The 26,264-nt window shown below is 44.2% G+C and overlaps 1 protein-coding gene across 1 annotated transcript in view; it reads right to left on the bottom strand.

Moving 5' to 3' along the window:
* The window catches only part of ANTXR2 (ANTXR cell adhesion molecule 2), a 150,135-nt gene that overhangs the window by 34,278 nt on the left and 89,593 nt on the right, over nucleotides 1–26,264 (bottom strand). The window contains exon 16 of the mRNA XM_081876994.1: nucleotides 26,029–26,109. Within this exon, the coding sequence (XP_081733120.1) occupies nucleotides 26,029–26,109 (81 nt within the window). The remainder of the gene's footprint in view (nucleotides 1–26,028; nucleotides 26,110–26,264) is intronic.

Genomic DNA, 26,264 nt, shown 5'->3' with positions numbered 1-26,264 from the left:
GAGTGTTGGGTGAAATGGACTTGGAATCACAGAACTGTAGAGTTGGAAGGGACCAATTACAGGGGTAATCTCATCCAGGAATCTTTTGCTCAACATGGGGCTCAAACCTATGACCCTGAGATGAAGAATCTCTTGCCCTACCGTCTGATCTATTTCTGTCATGGCTCCCACCTTGAAGAAGCTTTGGGGATTGGAGATCTCCAGACCTGATGTGGTATGGTGACTATAAGCATGAGAACTGAAGTCCCCCGACTTCCTCGCTGCCATAAACTCACTAGGAAAGTGTAAAGGTTACTGTTTCAGCCTTACGTTTGCATTATGGGCAATGGGCTATCAAGGGGGACCCCCAACAAAATTTTGTGCTTTTGAACACATACAAGAAGACCCCCAAAAGGGGGGGGCAAACACAAGCGCTCTGTTGGGGTCAAAACGGGCTGTGCAAAGCAAATGGGAAGCCACTAGGCATTTATTGCACAAGGAAAGCTTGAACGGAAAGGAGGATGTTTGATAGATTTAGCACCATTCAGGAATAATTACTCCTACTGCAGTCATTAAAAAAAGAGATGATTAAATCACATGAACATTAAAATAATGCTGTAGTATAAGAAAAAGTTCAGATTTTAAACAATACTGCAACGTGAGGCTCTTCCAAAGAAATAATGAAGTCCCTTGATGAGACTAAGTATTCCACAAAGTTGCCATTCTTTTTGCTCACTCAGTCCGGTGACAAATTTAATACTATTTCCCTCCCCCCCTCGGTTGTTTAGGAGATTTAGAACCATTTCCACTCTTTTTGAACGTCATGAAGACAGGAGAATAAAAGGGGCTTGAAATGCCAGCTCTTGTGACTTTGCCGAGCGTAGATAAGACTTTTTAACCACGACGATGGGATCCATTTGCAATTTAATTTCAATAGGCTGCTAAGCTCTTAAATACATTAAGCATATCGAGTGCTCTGGAAAAAGCCCACCCCCCAAGCCCGGCCTTTCAATTTTGCTGCTTTCAAGAACAGAGTTGTCCCGTCTCCCCCGACTTCGAAGCCTCCAGGGCAGAGATTCACGCAGTGGAGTGTGACCACATGGTATTTCAGTTCCTACAGAGAATGGATCCCTTTCTTACTTACATAATTTTCCTTTCCTTTTAAAAATCTAATTTAAGGTCATACTAGATATGGTGGTCGCCGGGTAGTATGATATGATATACAGTGATACCTCGGGTGACAGACGCTTCAGGTTACATACACTTCAGGTTACAGACTCCGCTAACCCAGAAATAGTACCTCGGGTTAAGAACTTTTTTCAGGATGAGAACAGAAATTATGCAGCAGCGGGAGGCCCCACATATTGCTCTGCTTTCCTTTGGACTACATCTGTGAGGCTGAGCGGGGGGTAGTCCTGTCACCTGGGCAGCCCAAGACCTTCATACACACTAACCAGGCTTGCACCTTGGGGAGGGGGCTTTGGTGCTGTGAATGCACTCACCCCTGGAGGTGCACTCCATTGTCTCTCAAAACAGATGAATGCCAACAACATACCGTATTTTTCTGTGTACAGTGGTAACTTAATTCGTTCTGGAGGTCTGTTCTTAACCTGAAGCACTCGTTCTTAACCTGGAGGTCTGTTCTTAACCTAATGCGGCCTCCCACTGCCGCCACGAGATTTCTGTTCTCATCCTGAAGCAAAGTTTTTAACCTGAGGTACTATTTCTGGGTTAGCAGAGTCTGTAACCTGAAGCATCTGTTACCCAAAGTACCACTGTATAAGACTAGTTTTCCCCCTAAAAATTACAGTGGCACCTCGGGTTACAGACGCTTCAGGTTACAGACTCCGCTAACCCAGAAATAGTACCTCAGGTTAAGCACTTTGCTTCAGGATCAAAAATTAGGGGGGGGCGTCTTATACACAGATAGTGTCCCCCCCGATTTTCTTAAATCTGAGTCCCCAAAAATCTTATACATGGGGGCGTCTTGTAGACAGAAAATACGTTACATATATACCGCTGTATCATAAAAGTTTTTCACAGCGGTTTACAACAATATGGAAACATAAAATACGAAGGCAAAATTGTAAAAGTTTTTGAGCCCACCAGAACGCTCGATCAGGCTGGATGTGGAAGGGCCGTAATTCAATGGCAAAGCATTTGCCTTGCATGCAGAAGGCCCCGGGTTCAAATCCTGATATCTCCAGGTAGTGTTGGAGGACAGAGCTGTTTCCAGTTGGTATCGACAATACTGAGGTAGATGGACTCAATGCAAAGCATCTTTCTAGGTGGCAGGTAGCAGTTACTATTGCTGGTTTGGAGGTGAACACCAATATAGGCTCCCCAGCTCTTCTGTCCTGCAGCTGCACCAGGAGAACTGCAGACTGTTGAGAAGTCTGAATCAGTTAGCCACACCCTGGAAAGCAACTGCAGGGACTCTGCCACAGCTGTAGCTGCTTCAGGGGCTAAACCTATTGTCACGGCTAAAATGGCCGCTGTTTCTTTAATGCTTAAAAAAGCTGGGTCAGCATGAGTCAGCGGCCTGAACTGGGTTGTATATATAGAGTGAGAAATGTTGGTTGGGTTGGTTAGTGAAAGCTGGTAGTGTTGATGTGTATAGTTGGTCAGTTGCTTTTGCACAAAGACTTTAAAGACTAAAAGCAGAAAGCACTCTGCAAGAATATTCTTGTGGACTCTTTTATGCCAACAAGGGTCTGAGGACCAGGCTGAGGAGACAAAGGGAGGTCAGAACCCTTTCCTTTTGCTTTTTACAAACACTGACACCTATTGGGTGGGCACTTGCTTGTGGGTGGCAGCTGTGTTTGTGGTTGGCACACAAATGCAACTCCTGAATGCCAAAAGTGTGATTCATGGTGCGCCAGGGTTGTTGCTATTTTCTACTTTTAGTGATTTATTGTTCTTTCGTAATTGTATTCACTGTAGTTTTATCATATTTCCTTTTTGTATTAATCTGTTTGCCGCTTTGGGAGAAATATGGTTTAGTGCTTGGCCTTCAAGCCATTGACACACAACGCTTACTTATGACAAGCTGAAGAAGAAGAAGAAGAAGAAGAAGAAGAAGAAGAAGAAGAAGAGGAGTTTGGATTTGAGATCCCGCCTTTCACTCCCTTTAAGGAGTCTCAAAGCGGCTAACATTCTCCTTTCCCTTCCTCCCCCACAACAATCCGGTTCCCCAGATTACGAGACTACCACTCTTAACCACTACACCACACTGGCACAGTTCACATTCTGATGCTGAAAAGTAACCAAGAGGCATCGATGTCAGCTGGACATTGAGTTGGACACGGAGATTTATATTCCTAGTGATTTCTTGCACGACTTGCACTTTGTAAAATACAGAACTAAGATCCTCCCTGCTGGAAGAAATGATTTAAACAAATGGCGGGTGAAGAAAACTGAAGTACACCTGGGTTAACTGCTCATGGCTACAACGCAAAGCAAAAAAGAAAAAAGAAAGCAATGCACCAGATAATTAAACATCAGAGGAAGGAAACTTGTTCTTTAATACTCTAGCATGTTAATGCTTTTTCCACCTGCAGGAACAATCACAGGATGCGCAACCCACTATCAAGTAATTTTGATTTCCACTCTGATACTGTGATTGCTTCTCATGAACTCTACATGCATCAGTGAATGGCCTTCTTCTCCTTCACACAGCACAGAAGAGATGTAGCCCATGGGTCGGCAAACTAAGGTCCACGGGCCAGATCAGGCGCAATTGCCTTCTAGATCCGGCTAGTGGATGGTCTGGGAATCCAGGCAGCCAGCATAACGGGCGAGAGATGGTTTTTGTGATTCAGCCAGGCTTGGGGGTCAAAAGTGAGGCGGTCAGCTGCTCAAGAAAGCCCCTTCTCTGTTCATCACTTGTGCACAGCAATATTTTCTTCCAGGGTGGGGAGTGGGGAAGAGGGAAGGGGAGCCACAGTTCAGATTTCCTGACTCAGCGTGGCCAACAGATTTTCCATTCACCCACGCAAGTCCACACGCTCTCCAGGGCTGACAGGAATGGCGCATTTACCTCAGCCCCCAGCCCGCCTTACGAGAGAAATAATAACTGTCAACACATAAAACACAAAGGAAGCAGCGTGGGTGTATGAGGGAACACCGCCCCCCCAAAAAAAAACATTTGGGCAACGTTGGGGTTGGTCCCAATAAGGGTTTTTGCCAAAAATGTGGGTCATAATCATGGCAACATATAGTCTGGCCCCCCACATGTTTTGAGGGACAGTGGACCAGCCCCCTGCTGAAAACATTTGCTGACCCCTGGTGTAGCCTAATGAGAACAGGCTTATTGCACTCAGCATATGCAGAAATAATCCAAAGTCCTTGACGTACTTATGATAACAGAGGATACAAGAGCGGCCTACAACGAAATATTGTGGTGTTGAATGCTTCTTTTAGCCAACCTTCGTATCTTCCAGGACAACCTTTCCTGTCACTGTTGCCCAGTCACAAGCAGTGAGCTGGTGAGATTTCTGCACCTACTGAGAACACACTCCATTCTCATTGAGCTGTTTTGTTTGTGGCGGCATGGAGTGGGGAAAATTTCTCCCCTTGTGCTTTCTTCTAGAGTTTTTTATACACTTCTGTAGTTCTTGGGGCACCCACCCGAATCCACGCCTCCCTCCCTCTTGTGCACTGTTAAGGTATCATTCTGGTGACATAAGAATCTTACTTTCCCTACTAGTTCATTCGTCTGTAACGCAACATTTCTAACAAATAGCCCTTTACAGCAGAATGGGGTGGGTGGATGGGTGTTTGTGAAGGTGTACTTGGTGCTTTCATGATGTCATAAACAATGGCTTGAGCTTTGGGGTGTGATTAGTTCAATCCCATTTTCAGCACAATTAACTGCTTAATTGTATGCCTATATGTAAACGGAAGCACACATGCTAAGTTATTTTAAAGGATGCATTTTAAAGCTCTCTTGCTGTGTAAAGGTTTGTTTCAAATTATCCAGTTAACTAAGGAAAGACTTATATGCTTCTTTACTGAAATTAAGTTGTTTTGCTTTAATCTGCAGGCTTCAGCATTTATTTAAAAAGAAATAAAAACATGGCTGGAACAACTGTGATCAGGTGTGGAGAACCCTTTGATCTCCAGAAGTTGCTGAGCCACAACTCTCATCAGCCACAGAAAGCACAATCACTACTGAACATCATGAGGTTTCATTCTGACTTAAACATGCTTGGGATCAAACTGATACGTAGTTTAAATCTCAGACCTTCCAGTTTAACCAGAATGTGGATTACTATCTGATTTGGTTTAACTTTGGAAATGCAACTAGAAAGGACTGTGGCATTGTTGGTGGCACAGTCACCTCTTAATTCAGACTCACTTAATATAGATATTGATGGCTCTCCCTAAGGTAACATGGTTTTCCCAGTAGTGATGTATGGAAGTGAGAGCTGGACCATAACAAAGGCTGATCGCCCAAGAATTGATGCTTTTGAATTATGGTGCTGGAGGAGACTCTTGAGAGTCCCATGGACTGCAAGAAGATCAAACGCATCCATTCTTAAGGAAATTAGCCCTGAGTGCTCACTGGAAGGACAGATCATGAAGCTGAGGCTCCAATACTTTGGCCACCTCATAGGAGGAGAAGACTCCCTGGAAAAGACCCTGATGTTGGGAAAGATGGAGGGCACAAGGAGAAGGGGACGACAGAGGACGAGATGGCTGGACATCAGTGAAAAGTCTGACCTAACTGCGGGAGGCAGTGGAAGACAGGAGTGCCTGGCGTGCTCTGGTCCATGGGGTCATGAAGAGTTGGACATGACTAAACAACTAAACAACAATAACATCCCTAAGGTAACACGAGTTGGCGCACTTTTGGCCATGGCCAGATTCCCACCCAACACAGCCATGTGAATGGAAAGGCAGTGTATATTTCAAATAAGCAAATCAAAAAATCTCCAGATCCCCAAACAGCAAAAGATGATTCCAGGCTGAGAAAAATGGCAGTGTGAAAATGTCTGCTATTTTCCTTCAGCCAAACAGTTCATAACCTACAGCATCCAATCATCCTTTGCAGCGTATGATGTCAAAAACACTTACTGCACAAGCAGAGATCTGTGTTTCTTTTGCCACAGACAATAAATCTTTAGTGTCTTCTCCTGATACGCATCACTCCACTTGATCTCAAGAGGCACCAAACGTCTCTCTCTTCCTCTTTCCAACAAGGTCACTTTCTACGGGCTATGCAACTTTGCCAGACTATATAGGCATCTTTGATAATTAATATATGCTGGTAACTTCATCCCAAACCATCTTTTAAGTGCTTTGAATGGCTTCATTTATCTATAGCAGTCTTCATCAATCTGGTGCCCTCCAGATTTTTTGGACTACAACTCCCATCAGCCCCAGTGAGCATGTTCTGACTTGGGCTGATGGGGAATGTAGTCCAGAAAAACCCAGAGAGTACGAGTTTGAAGAAGGCTGATGTACAAGAGCCACCATGACACTCATGACCAGAGAACTGAGCCCGTCTTTCTAGGGACATTTATCTCCAAAAGAGGCATGCTCACCTCTTATTTGTTTTAACTGTAATTGGGATATGTTCTTTATACTGAAAGAACTGAAACTGAAACTGACACATACATGGAGTCCTTAATTGGGCCCCACCTTGGTCGGTATCAGAGATAAAATTGGACATCAAAGAGCAGGTTTCTTAGTCTTGCTGGGCCTAGAACATTTCATGTTTCATAGCTTACAACCAACGCCTTGCAGTGTGCTGGAAACAGATATTTGCACCTGCCAAAACTAAGATCATGGCCACTGGTCCCATCACCTCCTAGCAAATAGAAGGGGAAGAAATGGAGGCAGTGAGAGATTTTACTTTCTTGGGCTACATGATCACTGCAGATGGTGACAGCAGTCACAAAATTAAAAGACGCCTACTTCTTGGGAGAAAAGCAATGACAAACCTAGACAGCGTCTTAAAAAGCAGAGACATCACCTTGCCGACAAAGGTCAGTATAGTTAAAGCTATGGTTTTCCCAGTAGTGATGTATGCAAGTGAGAGCTGGACCATAACAAAGGCTGATCACTGAAGAATTGATGCTTTTGAATTATGGTGCTGGAGGAGACTCTTCAGAGTCCCATGGATTGCAAGAAGATGAAACCGATCCATTCTGAGGGAAATCAGCCCTGAGTGCTCACTGGAAGGACAGATCGTGAAGCTGAGGCTCCAATACTTTGGCCACCTCATGAGAAGAAAAGACTCCTTGGAAAAGACCCTGATGTCGGAAAGATTGAGGGCACAAGGAGAAAGGGACGACAGAGGATGAGATGGTTGGACAGTGTTCTCGAAGCTACCAGCATGAGTTTGACCAAACTGCGGGAGGCAGTGGAAGACAGGAGTGCCTGGCATGCTCTGGTCCATGGGGTCACGAAGAATCGGACACGACTAAACCACTAAACAACAACAACAACAACCTAGGTCAAACTTTCAAGCTAGACACAGGCAAGGCATAATCTCTAGGCTTTCATTCCTTATCTGGAAGAAAAAAATTGTACCCTACAACAGTGTATTGATTTTCTTAAAAAACCCCAATGCTTTGTACATGACAAAACAGAAGGAGTAAAGACTTCCTACTATGAGAAACAGCCAAGTGGAAATTCCTATCGGCCCGCACCAGGTTTGCTTAGTGCTGGAAGGGAGGACGGAAAAGCGAAGTTAACCGATATTGCTTTAGCTACAATCTCATGTCACTTATGTGTCCGGGCCGACTAAGAGGAGAATGTCCGTTAAATGGAGGATGACAGGTAGTAATTATTTGAAAGCAATAGATCGTACGTGAAACAAGGACGGCTGGGATGAGGTGTCAAGAGCAGGCCATTATTGCTGACAAGGCTGGAGTCAGCCGTAACAGCTGTCTCTCTCCCCCAGGTGAGCTGACCCTGGCTTGCCGTAATCCCAGCTCCACTGAGGCCGAACCGGGCAGAGCTCAGAGCTCAGTCCCGGGAAGAAAGACATTGCATGGTTATTAATTGCCATTTGGACAATGCAAAACCCTTCGTTCGTTGCAAATCTTCTCTGGGATGCTGGACTTCCCTTTACAGCGCATATGCTTGCCTGTTACAGCATGTCTCCGGCTACCAGCTGCTTCACTATTTAAGACATTATGGGATGCCCTCACTTTTCCACCAGCCCTTGCCCTGACCCCAGATCGTAACGGGCCAGTAGGACCGTTTCTTTACAAGAGAGAAGGGTATCGCGCAGCCAGCAATTGGGACTGTCCAATTCATGGGGGATAAGACCATCAATGGCTACTAGCCGCAATAATAATGTTTGTCTGTTTGTTGCAGCTGCTGCCCAGCAAGGACTGGGGTATTTGGGGGGGGGAGTTTAGTTGGGAGTTTTTGCTGTTGTTACCGATTTTAACTTTTTGTATTTTTATTTTTATGTGGAAATTCTTCAGCTTGGTTATGTAGTTTTTAATGTTTTGTTTATTTTTATGACTATTTTGCTGTGTTTGTAATTATGTAAATTTTGATGATGATGATGATGATATGGCTATGTTGCACCTCCATGATTGGGTGGTTGTGGTCCAATATCTGCACTGCTCTTCTTCTGCTGGGCCATTCAAAGCTGAGTCTTCCCCAATGCCTCCCTACTCACAAGTAGACTCTGCTTCCTAAGGAGGCTCATGGTGAGAAAGCCTCTTACACCAATGTAAATCTGACATGCATTTTTACAGGAAATTTTATTTTATAACAGTATACATTTTTCAGACTGCTAAAGTTTGGAAAAGCTTTGTTTTTAACATCCGATTTTATCGGTAATTTTATTGTACAGTGGTACCTCGGGTTACATATGCTTCAGCTTACATACGCTTCAGGTACAGACTCCGCTAACCCAGAAATAGTGCTTCAGGATGAGAACAGAAATCGCGCAGCAGCGGCACACCAGCAGCGGGAGACCCCATTAGCTAAAGTGGTGCTTCAGGTTAAGAACAGTTTCTGGTTAAGAACGGAACTCCAGAACGAATTAAGTACTTAACCCAAGGTACCACTGTGCAGTGTTATATTTTACATAGAGGTTGGGACAATTAAGCAGTGTATTTATTTGCTGTAACCTGACTTGGGACTTCATGACGAAGGGTAAGTAAGAAATAATAATAATAAAATGGATATGGTTACAATCTCTGCATTTTCATGGTAATTTTTTTACTGCAGGAACCGTGAACCACACATACACAAATGACAGCCAAAAATGGCTTTCACAGTCTCAAAACTACAAAGCCCATAATGCAGTGTGGTTCAAGTATGTTTTGTTTTTTAAGTGCGTCTGCTCAGACATCTGGGATCTTTAAAACCCCATATGAACTGAGAATACTGAAGGACAGGCAACGTACAATAAATTGCCAGAATTGAAAATCAGGCAGATTTCCAACATAATTTGCTGGTGGGTGCCGAGAAAATGGAAGTAATTTGCTTGTTGGTTTTGCCTTTTTGTAAGCCTCATTACCACTCTCCTTCTTCTCATCAACATTTAGCCACAAAAAACATAATGGGGGGAAATGTACATTTATAACACATCTCATGTGTCCCAAGATGCCTCAATATCATCATGCTTTCTCTGTGTCTTTTTTTTTAAAAAAAAAATCTAAATATACCTATCTGAACTAATAGGCTTCTGTTCCATCCTTCCATCCTCTCCTGGGTTCTCTAACCTTCATTAGTTGGTGTTTGCATCATCTTTTCAGAAACGTCAGATGCCATCACTGCCTTCATTCTTTATCACTTCCTCTTATTCAGACAATGCAACCCTAAGAAACCTGCTGCCTTTTCCTTTTGTGTCTTAATTGCTCCCGCTGTCACTTTAGGACAAGGCAGGCTCCTTCGACAGGAAGGGAGGCTTAGCATCGAGTCAACCTGCAAATGTACAGCTGTGGCTTTGGTCCAGATGCTGGGAAAAGGTTGAATGCAATGTCCCCCGCCAAAAGCAAAACTCCCCAAAGCCTTGTTTCAAGGCTGCAACCATTATTGCTTCCGTCTCTCCCTTAAAGACATGGAGTAATAGGCCTTTCCTTTGATTTGCATTCCTGGGCAAAAGCTGATCTGTGAACTACCACCATTTATTTCCGGCTAAGTCTCAGTTCACACAGCCAACCACCGTCAGAGCTGGGGCTCCAGATCAGGAGCCCACTGCAATTTGGTGAGTGGAGTGAATTTACGAGGCTGAATTATAGAATTGTAAAGGGCCCTCAAAAACCACTTAGTCCAGCCCCCTGCAATGTAGGAATCACAGCTTAAGAATCCCTGGCCACCCAAACCCTGTTTAAAGTCCTCCAATGAAGGAAGATGTTAAAAACAAAAACTGTGACCCAAGCCTATAGCATGTTTGGAAGTTCAAACAGTAAGGTAGCTTCCTTACTATGGAAAGCACCAGCCATGCTCTGGCACCAGCTTTTGCCAACCTGGCTCCCTCCAGATGTTTTGAGCTACAACCAGCGTTAGAAACTTAGATATGCAGTCATACCTTGGATCCCAAATGCCTTGTGCGTCGAATGTTTTGGCTCCCAAGAACTGCAAAGCCAGAAGTAAGTGTTCCAGTTTGCAAATGTTCTTTGGAATCCGAACATCCAAAGCAACTTCTGCAGCTTCCAATTGGCTACAGGAGCTTCCTGCAGCCAATCGGAAGCTGCGGCTTCGTTTCTGAACTTTTTGGAAGTCGAATGGACTTCTGGAACGGATTCCATTTGACCTCCGAGATAACACTGTATAAGCTTGGTGCTAAATGGTTCCTTAAACCAGGGGTAAAGGTAAAGGTAAAGGGACCCCTGACCATTACGTCCAGTCGCAGACGACTCTGGGGTTGCACTGCTCATCTCGCTTTATTGGCCAAGGGAGCCGACATACAGCTTCCGGGTCATGTGGCAAGCATGACTAAGCCGCTTCTGGCGAACCAGAGCAGCGCATGGAAATGCCGTTTACTTTCCCGTCGGAGGGGTACCTATTTATCTACTTGCACTTCATGCTTTCAACAACAGTCATATTTTTCAATATGACTTCTTGGTTCCTGAAATTCATTCTGATTGTACAGATAAAATATAATGGATATAATTATACTGGATGTGTTGCTAGTGTGTGAAAACGGTCAAGATTCAAGGATCCTCAGGCACGTACCTCCAGATGGTGGAGACGTCGGGTGCCATCTTGGCACCTGGGCATCTTTGCTTGGTCACAAGCAGACCATGGTCTGACTTATGACCTGCCGCTGGATATCCAAGCAGCACCGTCTGTTTTTGAAGACTATTTAAAGCCTTGCCTGTGCCCCCAAGCTTCTGTTTGTTACTCCACACCTATCTCCCTTCTTTCCCCTTCCTTTATTTTTTCCCCATCTTGCAGAATGTAAGCCTGCAGGCAGAATATGTCTGGATTCCTTTTCCTTTTATTATACAGTGCTTCAATCTTCAAGCACTTTAGAAATATTAAAATATTAATCTTCAGCAGTTCTGGGAAAAGAAATGCAGAACCGCTGGCTGCACCATAACCTCTGCAATACTTCGTCTGATTACAGATGGGCATGTTTTATTTTTTAAAAAATGATCTGTGCAGTCCATGCATTGACAGCAGCAGAAACCATATTAGAGGCTGCTGTTTGGAACGCTTCCACCCAGTGTAATGGTCACATGTAATGTCTCCCCATCCGCTCAGATGTATTTATGTCACATTATGAATGGGGCCCGATGTCTATTAACACGTTGACCCAATGCTGTTAACTCTGACCCCTGAACGGGAATGCGAAAACGGTGGCACTAATGAAAGATCGCCCGCCCATCATCCATTCTTCTGATGCAAAGTTGGCCGGACAGAAATGACAGCCCTGTCCTCGTGATCTATGCAAATCAACCGAGGCAACATGCAACCATTTCCTGTTTAGTAAGGTTTAAAATGGCGAGTCAAGCTTGGGAATAAATTAATTCATGGAAGACTCAGGTTGACATCACTCAACAGGTGAATTTGCACAATCCAATCCTAGCCAGGATACGGAAAACAGGCATTTACATCCAGCCTCTTCCTGGATGCTTTGCTCCAACTGGCGAATGGAACCAACAAGACAAGACCTAGCTCTTCACCACAGCTTCCTGTTAATGTATGAACCCAGAAACTATGGTTAATGGCTTTACATACAAGCCAGGATATTCAGCCATTAAGTTGGCTTAATATGCTGGTTGGTTTGTGAGCCCTCCACCAGAGTTCCAAGGAAATGGGAAGCAACGCTTAAAAAACAGGTAGGCAGCACTGTTGACAAGACCAATAATCTGACTAGTACCGCTATTTCTACTTCTGGGTCCTGGATGTGGAATGTTCCCCTCCCACTGTTGGGCACTGTACCCTCCTATATATGTGCCATGGGAAATGCAGAAAGGGATTTGGTGTATTAAGGTGGTAAAGTATTACTGTAGTCCATGCATTGTTGACCTTGAGGATGGATGGCTGTAATGCACTCTTCGTGGGTCTGCCCTTGGCCTGATTTGGGAGCTCTGGCTGGTTCAGAATGCAGGAGCCAGACTGCTGATGGGTACACATGGCCAGAAACATGGGACACCATTGTTAAAACATCTACACTGGCTACCCATCTATTACCAAGCTAAGTTCAAGATGCTTGTGTTAATTTACAAAACCCTAAACAACTTAGGCCCTGGGTACCTTAGGGACTTCCTAAACCAGAGCTTTCCAAAATGTGTGTCACATGATATGTGTCCGTATCTCTTATAAGGGTTCAGTTTAACCGCCGGTTTGCTAATAAAACTGAATTACGGTGTTGCGAAACGATGCGTGTCTAAAAAGTGTGCCGCCAACATGAAAAGTTTGGAAAACTCTGTCCTAAACCAGTCCAGTTTAGTCACAGATCATCTACAGGAATGTCGATTGTCCCATGAATTAGAAAGGCTCATTTGACATCAACATGAAATAGAGCCATTTGTGTCATCAGCCCAGTCCTCCGAAATATTCTGCCTATTCCACCAGGCTTACGCATGCAATCAAGAATCCATCTTTACCTGCAGCCTTCTGGGTGTTTTGGACTGAATCTTTCATCATTCCCAAACAGCTATGCATCTGACTGCAGTTCTGGCTTGTAGACTGCATTTGTAATTTTAATGGTATGGTCTTGAAACTCACTGAGTGGTCTTGGGCAATGCAACTTGGATAAACTTGTAACGGGTGTGTGTGTGCGCACATCTATGAAAAAGCATCTAAGAAATTGCAGTTAACACTGCAATCCTAATGTTACTTGCCTGGAAGTAAGCACAACTGAGTTCAATGGGACTTAACTTCTCAGCAGACATCGTTACAATTTCTGACCATTTCACTAACTAACAGCACAATCCTAACTAAAGCTATTCAGAAGTAAATTATACTGAATTAAATTAGGCTTACTCCCAAGTAAGTAGGGTTAAGACTAACTAACTTACCAACCATTTACACACATGCCTGAGTGCCTTGCAGAAGAAATAGGGGGCATACAACAAATGCAGTGGAACCTCAGTTTTCAAGCATCTCGGAAGCCAAACGATTCGGAACCCAAATGGAATAGATTACATTTGACAGCCAAGGTTCCACTCTAAATACTAAAAATAATTTATATAATCCCTTTGGTTCCCCAAGGTACATTTTGTAATATTTTGCTCCTTCACGCTTCCAACAATCTCTTAAGGAAAACTGTTGTTATTTCCAGTTGAAGAACTGAGGCTGATGGTGTACATACTGGAGACGACCGATCAACGGGCAGAATTTGAAACCTATCACAAAAAAAGCTCAATACTGACAGCCTCCCAAATCACCCACAAACAGATAAAAGATAAAAAGCCAATACCCCCTTTCATGAAGTGTCAAAGCCATATATTATGGATTCTCCACTGTGACCCCCTCACTCTTATAAGTTCAACTATTAACACCCTCTTGACAGGAAAAAAAGGTGTGTAGGTAAATGCAGGCAAAAAAATGAAATCTAACTTTTCTATTGACAGTCATCCCTTAGTATTAGCTAGAAGAGAACGGATGGCATGTCAAAGAGGCAAATAAGAGTAATGAGGTCGCTGTCCTCAGAGGGTTATGTTAAACAGCATTCAGGGGTCAAAGGTTAAGCTGCTCCTTATCATTAGGTTAGCTGCCTGCCAGAGACTATTTAATAAAGGCAGCATGGCTAGCCCATTTAAATGGAAGCGATTGATTTTCATTTAGCATTTGTCCACCACTGCCAAAAAATCCATTTCAGGGTGACCCACCACGAGGCAAGTCATATGTATCTATATCTATAGTTAGTGACAGAAGGCAGCAGCGCTAAGGCTGCGCTACCTGTAATTAAATTAATACACCCTCTCTGTGTTTTGCTTAAGTAAAAAAAGGAAGAAAGAAAAAGCATACCTTTATGTTTCAGCTGCATTCAGGTTGCGATGCAAACTGTCAAGTGGGAGCATTTGTTAGCATTAAAATGCTAAGAACAGTGACACAGTTAAATGGAAATAAAAAGATGGGCAGCAAGATCTGTCACACCCCATCCTTCATGCAGGCCCATTTTTGCTGCCCGTGCCGAGGTTGATTTCGAGGAGGGGGGGGCAGATGTTGGGTGTACATGGCAGGGGGGGGGAGCGGGAAAGGCTTGTGTCTGATTCCATCTCTCCTGACGTACTCCCACGGGCATAAAACAAACCCGCAAACCTTTAATTGGTAGATCAATCAAGTAAAGTTTCAGTTCATTAATCAGTGGGGGCTGATTTTAATTGCGGAGGGTAAATTTTAAATCAGCGAGGCTGTAAATTCAGGGCGCGTTCGTTGTTGATTTCACTTTTGGCACGTTATTGTAACAGGGGATGAGAAATAAGGTATTAAAGCATGGGTAGCCAAACTAAGACCAAGGGGCTGGATCTGGCCCAATCGCCTTCTCAATCCGGCCCGCAGACGGTCTGGGAATCAGCGTGTTTTTACATGAGTAGAATGTGTCCTTTACTTAAAATGCATCTCTGGGTGATTTGAGGGGCCTGCCTGGTGTTTTGACATGAGTAGAATGTGTGCTTTTATTTAAAATGCATCTCTGGGTCATTTGTGGGGCATAGGAATTCGTTCATTTTTATTTTTTTTCAAAATATACTCAGGCCCCCCACAAAGTCTGAGGGACAGTGGACCGGCCCCCTGCTGAAAAAGTATCCGGCCCATGTATTAAAGGCTAGTCCTCTCTTTATGATGCTGGACTGTAGCTCTTTGCTCATCAAACTCTAAGTTGTCCTGCACTTCTGTGATCGATATCTATAAAAGGCACTTGCAGAATGAGACTTTGGTAAGATGCAAATTAACTGCTTTGTTTTATGGAACTGTGAAAAGCCCTCCCAGCAGAAGTCAAATAGAAAACAGCTCTGTGATGTTTAAAAGACATCTATGGGAAGGCATGCTTCCCATAGAAAGTAATGCAAAATGGATTAATCCGTTCCAAACTTTTAAAAACAACCCCTAAAACAGCATTTTAACATGAATTTTACTATCTAACGAGACCACTGACCCATAAAACGAAAGCAATAAACAATGTACTGCAGTCACACAATAAATCAATCAATCAGTAGCTGAACTGGGTTCCACACAGTCACAAAAACAAAGCAAAAAAGCTGCAAAAGCAAAAATGAAAATAAATAGCAAATCAGACAGACCTCAGCGTAACACTCAAAACGGAAGTGTGGCACTCAAAATAGAGCACGTTCGGCTTCTGAAAAAAACCAGAGCACTTACTTCCGGGTTTGCAGTGTTTGGGTTCCAAGTTGCTTGAGTACCAAGGCGTTTGAGAACCAAGGTACCACTGTTTTATCTAGTTACAGAATGGAGCTTTCTCTTAACTAGCAAGCCTCTACAGAAAACCCCAGAAAGACCAACTACAGCTGACAATTACAGAAACCCCCTAGTGGCTGCTGGATCAGCAACAACAATAATTTATTATTTATACCCCGCCCATCTGGCTGGGCTTCCCCAGCCACTCTGGGTGGCTCCCAACAGAATATTAAAAACACAATAAAACATTAAAAAATTCCCTAAAGAGGGCTGCCTTCATATGTCTTCTAAAAGTCAGATAGTTGTTTATTTTCTTGACATATGGTGGGAGGGCGTTCCACGGGACGGGCGCCACTACCGAGAAGGCCCTCTGCCTGGTTCCCTGTAACCTCACTTCTTGCAGTGAGGGAACCGCCAGAAGGCTCTCAGAGCTGGACTTCAGTGTCCAGGTAGAACGGTGGGGGTGGAGAAGCTCCTTTGGGTATACTGTTCTGCGTGGAGAAGTGCTTTCTTTTGTCCTGAATCTCACAACATTCAGCTTTTTTTGCATGCCCGCCTACACTGGATTGCTTCCTATGGGTTTAAAACACATACAAACCGTTGGTACTTATGACTGCGTTTCTTTTAAAAATGCACAAAAAGAAACCGCCTTTCTTAGAAGATGCACAACACCCCTAACAGCGACACCTCGAGAAGTTAAGACGGCACAGATCTTACTTGGTGTGCGCACTGGGTTATTTCGAAACGTTAATAACTCAACTCTTTAATATTTCTCCCTCCCCCTCCTACTTTTTAATATCTTAATGAAACTGTACTTCATTAATACAGGCTATGAGCATGCAAAAATTAATTGTGAAAATAATAAAATCACCGAGAGTTATAGGAGTACAATAAAAGGAAGGGATGGGAAGAGGTAAAATGAGATCTTCTTCTTCTTTTAAAAGTGCTCACCTGAAACTAGATACTTCCCATTTGGCTCACTTGCAAAGCCTTCCTCTTTCTGAACTATGTTTCTGTCTTTAAGCTTCCAAATAATCAAGTTTAAGGGTTCTGTATAAATAGCAATGATGCAAGTGGTCTTTGTCTTAGCAGGGCTGTAAAGCAAGGTGTGTACACACACACAAGATTCAAATTTATTATAGCGCTGCTTCATAGCCTCCAAATTTCTTTCATGAAAACAGGGATGTCCTATTCCATAATAATTATAATTATACCCCGCCCATCTGACTCTGGGTGGCTTCCAACATAGATAAAAACATAATAAAACAGTAAGCATTAAAAAACTTCCCTATACAGGGCTATCTTGAGGTATCTTCTAAAGGTTATATAGTTACTTATCTCCTTGGCTCAGGGACCACACAACTTTATGCCCTCCAACACAGGCATAGGCAAACTTGGCCCTTCAGATGTTTTGGGACTACAACTCCCATCATCCCTGACCACTGGTCCTGTTAGCTAGGGATGATGGGAGTTGTGGTCCCAAAACATCTGGAGGGCCGAGTTTGCCTATGTCTGCTCCAACATTTCTCCAATGAAAATAGAGATGTCCTAAGGAAAAGTGGGACATTTTGAGATCAAATCAGACACCAGGATGGCTTCTGTAAATCTGGGACTGTCCCTGGAAAACAGGGCCACTTGGAGAGTTCTGCTGCTTACTCCCTTTTCCAGCAAATCCAGAGCTCCTGAAGTCAACAGCTTCTGAGATTTCAAAGGCTACCATTTGCATTTAGCTCCAGCTTTCATTGTGTGGCTGGATTTTTGAGGCTGGGGAACATTTGGTCAAAACCAATGTTTTTCTGCAAATCTCCATGTTCTGCAATAAATAAACATGCTTCAGTTCTGCTAGCGAAGCGTTACCTTAGTCACCATCTATGCCTGGCCTCGGTCCAGTATATTTGAAGGAGCGTCTCCACCCCTATCGTTCTGCCTGGACACAGAGGTCCAGCGCCAAGGGCCTTATGGCGGTTCCCTCACTGCGAGAAGCCGCGTTACAGGGAACCAGGCAGAGGGCCTTCTCAGTAGTGGCACCCACCCTGTGGAATGCCCTCCCATCAGATGTCAAGGAAATAAACAACTATCTGACTTTTAGAAGACATCTGAAGGAAGCCCTGTTTAGGGAAGCTTTTAATGTTTGATGCATTACTGTATTTTAATACGTTGTTGGAAGCCGCCCAGAGTGGCTGGAGAAGCCCAGCCAGATAGGTGGGGTATGAATAAGTTGTTGTTGTTGTTGTTGTTGTTGTTGTTGTTACATGGGAAAGAGATGAAATAGCTGATGAACCCACACAGTTCTCTCAAGGTAATGGTAGAAGAGGTGTTTTTGTTTCCGCAAAAGGTAATATCCAGCTTGGACTGAGATGGGCGTGGTTCTAGATCAAAATCAGCAGGCCAAGACTTTACAACAGTGTGGTCCAGATTATTAACAATGATGCGCCCAATCTAAAATTTAAGATGCTAAGCAACATGCGATGTCCTGAATGCTAGTAGCTGCGCCAAGTTATGTTACCAGGAGCTACTGACAGAGAGAATCTAAATTAAATACAGAGATTTATGCAAATAGTTATATTGCACATGGGCTAGTGACAGCTCTGCAAACACATGTGCTCACCTCCATACCGACATAGAAAAAAACTTATCTAATAGAAAAATGTGTGCATGTATTTTGGAGGTGCGAAGAGAGAAGGGGGGGAGAAATGAAAAAAGTGGAAGACACGTTCCTTTAAAATGGCAAGTAATAAATACAGGACCCTTTAAGGAAGCCTTTTACTACAACTTCCATTCAGCTGTAGCTACATCATTTGTACATGGTGTGCATGAGAGCATAGGTGCATCTATTTCACTGTGAAAATCTGTAATCCAGTGAATCCCCAAATCCCAAACTATTTATCATTATCTACATGGCACTATCAGCGTGCAGTCAGTGTTAAGTTTTAACAGTCACCCAGATATGATTGTCAGCATTTACTTGGAACATGTCCAAAAAGCGGGTAAACATATTTATTTTCAGTCATTCATAAAATTCATCGGAGATTGTCAGCGTTCACGTGCGACTGTCAACAATCACCACATTGTAACTTTCACTATGTCTCTGTGTATGTGTATACAGACACACATGCATATATATCAACAAAAAACCCAGTGCAATATGGACTTTTAAAATATATTGTCAGTCAATAAATCCTGTGTCTATACAAGCGCATCATATTTCACAAAAGAGCATCTGATGTTCCTATGTGGACAGTGTGTTAAGGACTTCCCTAATTAATAACCCAGATTAAAACCTCTTGGCAAACAATTAAGATTAATGACAGACGTCATTCTCCATTCTCTGTATGTGTCTCCCCCCCCCTTCTCTTTCTTGCCCCTCCTCCCGGTGCCCCCTTCACAGGCTGTGAAAACCTTGGGTCGTGAAACTTTAATCCTGTTATCTGTTGCCTTCTCCATCTGAAAAGCCTACAGATTAACACAGCAGACATTATCGAATTTACAACCAGCCGCTCGGACAGCTGCCCTATTTTCTACAGTTAATGGAAAAGGAACTAATCTGGTTAAGAGCGCGGGACTAGTTCATAAATCTGGGTGCACAAGACAGTTAAAGCTGTCACGTTTCCTCTGGAGAGGAGCAACTGAATTAAACTGTCAGCTTTCTGCTTGCTGTTTCTGGGAGGGTAGCAAGCCCTTCTGTAAACTAGACTAATGAGATACGCAGCATTAACATAAACCACGTCAGTTCCCAACAGGTCATAATGGCTGTGCTGGAATCAGGGAGTTTGCGTTTTTATGATGGAGCATAGTTATATATAGATATGGAAGGGGTCTCATTCCCTGGCAGCCTCGTTCCGTTTAAAACGCAACTGCTTTTGTTCCCATCTACCTCGTAGCGGGGCATCCTGGTGGAATGCAAAGAAAGGGAGAAAAATGGCTATATCAAATATTGGCAATGCGCTGCAACAGAGAGGGCCAAGGTAAACCGCGAAACAATCCCAGCCCTCTAATGCTTTGCAACGTAGCCAAGTTGATATTTGACAGCTGCAATGGGGAGAGGGAAATTAGCAATGCACACAGGAAGAGAAAGGAAGGGGGCTTCCTGAGCAGACAGGATCCCACCTGCATGCTTCTACGCAGCAGGTTGTACGGCGCAGCACATCCCAGGTATTCATCACAGTCAATTTGCTGCCTTGCGACTGGCCGCCAATATTTGTACCCTCCACCATTTGTAAGAAACAATTTTGTCTCCCACTCTCCTCTGCAGTCGTCTTAAAAAGGTAAAGGGACCCCTGGCCATTAGGTCCAGTCATTACCGACTCTGGGGTTGCGGCGCTCATCTCGCTTTATTGGCCGAGGGAGCCGGTGTACAGCTTCCGGGTCATGTGGCCAGCATGACTAAGCCGCTTCTGGCAAACCAGAGCAGCGCACAGAAACGCCGCTTGCCTTCCCGCCGGAGTGGTACCTATTTATTTACTTGCACTTTGACGTGCTTTCAAACTGCTAGGTTGGCAGGAGCAGGGACCGAGCAACAAGAGCTCACCCCATTGCGGGGATTCGAATCGCCGACCTTCTGATCGGCAAGTCCTAGGCTCTGTGGTTTAACCCACAGTGCCACGTCATCATAGGATCAAGCAATAGCCACTTCTCAAGGATGCAGCATGTTCAAGCAGCCACTGCACACCAAGGGGGCTGTCGTATGATCAGGGTCAAACATCCTTGAGCCCTCAAACACAATCCACACACAGCTGGTCTTCCCAAGGGAATAATCAAATGCCCAATGCACCAAATTCTGAGCACACAGAGGTACAGAGGGCAATCCAGTAAGAGGGACTGGGACTTCACTGACTGGATACTGGGAATAAGAGGCAGTGTGGCGCTAAGGGTTGTTCACACATTAAAACAAACACAGGTGCAAGCAGTCTCTACAAGCGTTTGTGTGAAAGGGCACACACTTGCTCGGTTGTAAAGCTCAGCTGCAGATGATCTATCAATGAGCTCTAACTCCTTTGCCCATGAAGTGAGCCAGCAAAAGAAACCACAAGACGTAACCGGCTGTACTTTTGAATAAATAAGGTGTACTATTCATTGTATCAAATTGTAAATTTCAACAGAAGTCTCATAAAGTTCAACGAAAAAAGCAGAAGACCCAGTGGATCAGTTCATGCTATAGTCAGTTCATGCATAAGGTCCATATATATATAAGTATCTATTCCACCTGTCTGCTCAGAAAGTCCAATAATCCACATAGAGAGTTGTTAACAGTTCCAAAGAATCCTTTCACAGAGTCTAAGACAAGGATTTCTGGAATATTAGCCTTGTTTCGCCATCCTAGGTGTCAGGGAAACGGGAAAAGATGATGATGAAGAAGAAGAGTTTGGATTTGATATCCCGCCTTTCACTCCCTTTAAGGAGTCTCAAAGCGGCTAACATTCTCCTTTCCCTTCCTCCCCCACAACAAACACTCTGTGAGGTGAGTGGGGCTGAGAGACTTCAGAGAAGTGTGACTGGCCCAAGGTCACCCAGCAGCTGCATGTGGAGGAGCGGAGACCCGAACCCGGTTCCCCAGATTAGGAGACTACCGCTCTTAACCACTACACCACACTGGCGTAGGACAGAAACCAGGACAGAAACCAGCAGTTATAGAGAGCCTAAAGAGATTATCAGCAGCTTCTCGTCTGACAGTGGGTCTGACGTAGAGGGGGAGGAGGAGGAGCCTGGAACAAGTCATTCTGTACACAGAGGACGTAAGGGGAGGAGTTTTCGCAGACTTGCATGCTGGGTGCGGAAAAGGAAGAAGAAAGATTAGAGGCAGCAACTGCGCACAAGGGGAAGGACGCTAATTGAAACGCTGGAGATGTACGTTTGAACTTTGTCAATAAATCAAATGGTTTGGAACTGGCTGGGAGCCTGGAGTCTTATCTCTGCCAGCTGGACAGCTTTAAGCGTCTGACACTAGGCTTTGTCAGTAGTACAGGCTCATATGTAATGTTACAGGACAGTGGATCTTATAGCATAGTATTGGTTGCAAAGCTAATATTCCGGAAATCCTTGCCTCAGATTCTGTGAAAGGATTCTGTGGAACTGTAACAACTCTTCATGTGGATTATGAGCAGACATATATACACTTATATATGTATGGACCTTATGCATGAACTGACTATAGAATGAACTGATCTACTGTGTCTTCTGCTTTTTTCGTTGAACTTTATGAGACTTCTGTTGAAATCTACAATTTGATACAATGAATAGTGCACCTTATTTATTCAAAAGTACAGCCGGTTACATCTTGTGTGTTTATTATGTTTCACGTAACCAGAGGTTTGTTGTTGTTTAGCAAAAGAAACCAGCCTGGGGTTTCCTGGTAAAGCGTAGGCAGGGGGCAAGCTCAATATAGCAATCTCTGCAGCTTGATTGTGTAAAGAAACAGATCAAGAAACGCAAGCTGATTCTTTAACACATCCGCTTTATCTTTTTGCTGTGCTGTGTTGCAACTGGCTCTGGCATTCCAGAATGCTTTGCAAGAGGCAGGAGGGAGTTTGCTCTTGAAGCCTGTTTGGTAACAAGAGGTTCTCAAAACTCCACCGCTGCGTTCAGAACACGACCTGCAACCACCAGGATCCATTTCCTATTTTAATTCTAGAGCCAACTCAAACAAAGCCCTGATCCTGAACCAAACTCTGCTAGACCCCAGCAAATTGGCACTGTGCGAGGGGTAGTGAAAAATCCATTTTGACTTCATAAGAACCATGAAGTACAGCATGCTTGCAGCTTTTCAGGATCAACAGTAATTTTCAGTGACAGTAAGTTCCAACAGCCAGCAAAACCTAAGAGGAAGCGGGGAGAATAATAATAATGCCCTCCACACACAAAATAAAAAAACCTTGAGTGGTATATGAGTCTGTGTGCCAGTGTTGGGCTCATAAATCAAAATGCATGAGCCGGCTTAGATAAGGAGCAAAGGAGCATAATGCGCATGTTGAAAGCTGTGCCAGTTTTCTGTCTATTGCTGCCCGAAACCCCTTGAACAACAAGCACGGGGGGGGGGGGAGCCAACACTATCTCCTGCAACAGTGCGACAAGGTGTCGCTGCGACAGCGTTTCAACACTCAGGCGGCTGCCTCGGTTGTAGCGATGTGGTCTGAAGGTGAACGTAACCTCAATTAAATCCAAGAAGCACTTCTGAGAATTAATTGGCTGTTTTACAGAACAACCCCAAAAGTATTGCTGATCTCCCTTTCTTCTTCTCCCCTCTTTCTCTCTCTCGATTTTAAGCAAACGTTGAGGGTGTGTGGTGATGCATCATTTATAAATTACCTTGTTGGCACGCACACACACACAAAATCTACACCCGCCCCAAAACACCGCTTTGAAAAATGGGGGGAAAACAAAAACAAGCCCAGCTCCTGCTGAGGACTCCGGCACGTTTGATGGAAAGCCTTCAAAAGAGTTCATGGCTTAATGCAGGCTGTCTATGTGGGGACTTCGATCCATACCTGCTGTCCCCTGTCAGTCCCTAGAAACTTGGTGGCAGATGTTGCCACGTTAAGTTGTCTCTGAAGTGGCTCTCTCTCCCCATCTCCCCACCACAACAGAGTCAAACTACATTAGATCTCTTCTATTTGTGCCTCGGGCATGTTTGGGAGCGCAGCTGTGCCAGCCGCCCCCCACTTTACCTTTCGTGTTTCAGGGCTCCCCCTCTCCCCCCCCCCTCCGGGCAGGAAATCTGAGACCAAAAAACACTGTTTTTCCATCCTTAACTACATCTGCTGACAACCCAGAAGCCTCGCTGCAGGCTGGCGCTGGAGTTGGGCCTCTGCTCCAAACAGATGTCGACAACAACCTGCTAGCTCACACCTGTACAAGCCTCCCTCACCTCACCAGTTGCGGGCTGAAAAATTCATGACTCCGAGGAGTTCCGTCCACAATCAAAGCTTTTCCGATCAGCGGAGGGTGGCCCTCAAACTGGGCCAGCATCGCTCTTAAGTGTCTGGAAGAACTGCGGAAAGGAGAGGCGGGAGAGAGGGCCCTCTCCTTTCTGGTTCTTGATGCTTCAGCTTCAATTATTTCATCAGAAATTCACATTCAAATGGGGCTTCTTTGGCAAAGGGGAACGAGATGACAGGAGCCCCTTTCGTTTCGCTCGCTGTTCAGCGTGACAGTTGTATTTGCTTACTGTGGTTTTGTTTACTGATTCACACTCGCGTGAGGTACTGATCTGAACTGAGGAATAAACGAGCAAATTTTCCTTCAGGGGATTAAAACGTGCTCCCCCTCCCCACAACCCAGGCAGAAGCTGTGTTCTTGCAACACCACAAGTCACACCCAAAAGATGATAACTGTCTTTAGCACTGTGCTCAGCAGCCAAATTATAGATTCTGTTTTCAACTCTCTCTCTCTCTCTCTGATTTTTTCCACAGAAATCAAATGCTGGCTCCTGTTTGTTTTAGAGGTAACGAAAGTCTTCTCTCCTGAAGGTCTTAAGAAACGAGAGTGTATTTTTCTTCCCTGCCGTGTAAGTAACTTACAGAAACCACCTCATTCTTGCAAGCATGTAAAAGGTGGTCAATATTTAAGCTATTCTACTGGCAAGCACCCAAACCCCTTGCTTGATCCAGAAGTGAACAGCCACAAAAAGGGTTTAGGAACAAGTAAAAATAAATTCAAGAGTCTGCTGCCTTGTTTTAACTGATCAAAATGTATTGAATGGGTAAGATAACTGTTGCATGAACTAAACACTGAAGCTTGATGCATGCTCTATTAAAGATAAAGAATTTTGGATAGGAGGTGTCTGAGGAATTTAACAAAGACTCAAACATACTGGCTTCCTCTTCATCAGCCTCTATCACATCTGCATGCTCATGTCATTTTCTCTGTGAGTCAAATGCTATAATCAAATTTAGCACTGACAGCCAAATAAATTCTGTAAATATCTCTGTTTCCTCTCCCCACTCCTAACACACACATTTCCTGTTTCCCAGTAACTCAAAACCTTGCCAGAATTTTGCATTACTATTTGGGATCAACAAGTCTTGGATATAAAGCAAATGGAAAAGGCAAAACAAATCCACCAGGTGTCCCTTGCTCTTGTGGTTTTATAAAGTCCCAGTAAGTAAAGATGTTGCTAATTAGTCACAGCCCTCTGATTTATATTAACTGCATGCAAATATAATGTGTTATTTGCTACAGCCCTCCATTTAATGGGATTTCAATGCCCTCCCCCTTATAGGCTTCAGCCTGGGGGGAAGGCAGGGCCTCAGTCCTAAGCTTAATGTCCACTTTTAGGTCTGGCAAAAGCATCCCTTTGCAGACCGCCATAAGTCACACAGGGAGCGACAGGAATTTCAGCCATTCTAAGGGAAGGAGATCAGAGACTAGTGGTGTACAGCATCTGTTCTTAGACATCAGCAGCTTGCGTGTTGCTAGCTTGCACTACTTTATAAAGATTTGAGGAGTGGTGTTATTACGCCTCTACTAATATCCATGCCAGGTCACTCAACCATTGCTACTATGTCTAGCAGATCAAGATAACCAGGGGACAGCAGAAACTTAAAAAAATAAATGAATAGCAGGGGCGATTAGAATAAGATCTATTACTTGATTGTTGATGTAAAGCTTTGGAATGTACCGTACTTTTCTGTGTATAGGACAAGGTTTTTTTCTTTAAAAATTATGCTAAAAAGTGGGGCTGTCTTATACATGGATAGTGCATAGGGTGGGTGTGTTACTGGTTGCTACAGCAATGGTTGGTGTTGATTGGCTGACGCTGTGGCAATTGGGCGATTGATTTGCAGCTTCTGCCGTTGAGGGGACAGATGAGAGGCGGATTTTAGGACATGTGTGGGTGAGCGATTTTCAGCAATCCCCGCTTAAAAAACCTCAATAACCCTGGGTAATCCCCACCCCAAAAAAACCTCAACAACTCTGCTATCTTCCCCCATTTTGAGTCCCCCAAAATATGGGGCATCTTATACATGGGGCGTCTTATAGACGGAAAAGTACGGTGTTTTGTAGAATTAAACCTTTACCTCTATGTTCAGTACAACTGTGCTTTATTTTACTGCTATGGCTAGTGGCTGATGCAAACAAAGATTCTTCTGATCTGGTCTGGTCCGGTCTGGTCTTCAAGCATCTCCAGAAAACGATGGAGAAGAAACCTTGACTGAAACCCTGGACCTGAATTTATGTAGGCCATCTTTCCAAACACAAAAGGGAAGAGCCCTGTGGAGAGTTGTGAACAGCACAGCAAACAGGCCACAAACACGTAACACGCACCTCATCTCCCTGCTGCGGTCGCATCAAAGATACTCTGTCATATTGCCGCCTCAGCAAAGCCCACAGCGCATCAAGACGACCCTGCAAAGAGGAGACCAAGAGGACGTTTGATTAGCTGGCGTACATGATGGCAGTTCTCAGAATCATTAGCCATCCTTGGATATGTCTCGGGGAGCGTCTTCCGCCAAATGACACTGTAGGACAATGAGCGCTCCTTAAATGGGATGCTATTAAGG

Source organism: Podarcis erhardii (assembly GCF_964252035.2).
Source record: "Podarcis erhardii genome assembly, chromosome: 9".
Classification (NCBI taxonomy): domain Eukaryota; kingdom Metazoa; phylum Chordata; class Lepidosauria; order Squamata; family Lacertidae; genus Podarcis; species Podarcis erhardii.
The sequence above is the reverse complement of the archived record's forward strand: the minus strand, read 5'-3'. Positions and strand labels throughout refer to the sequence as shown.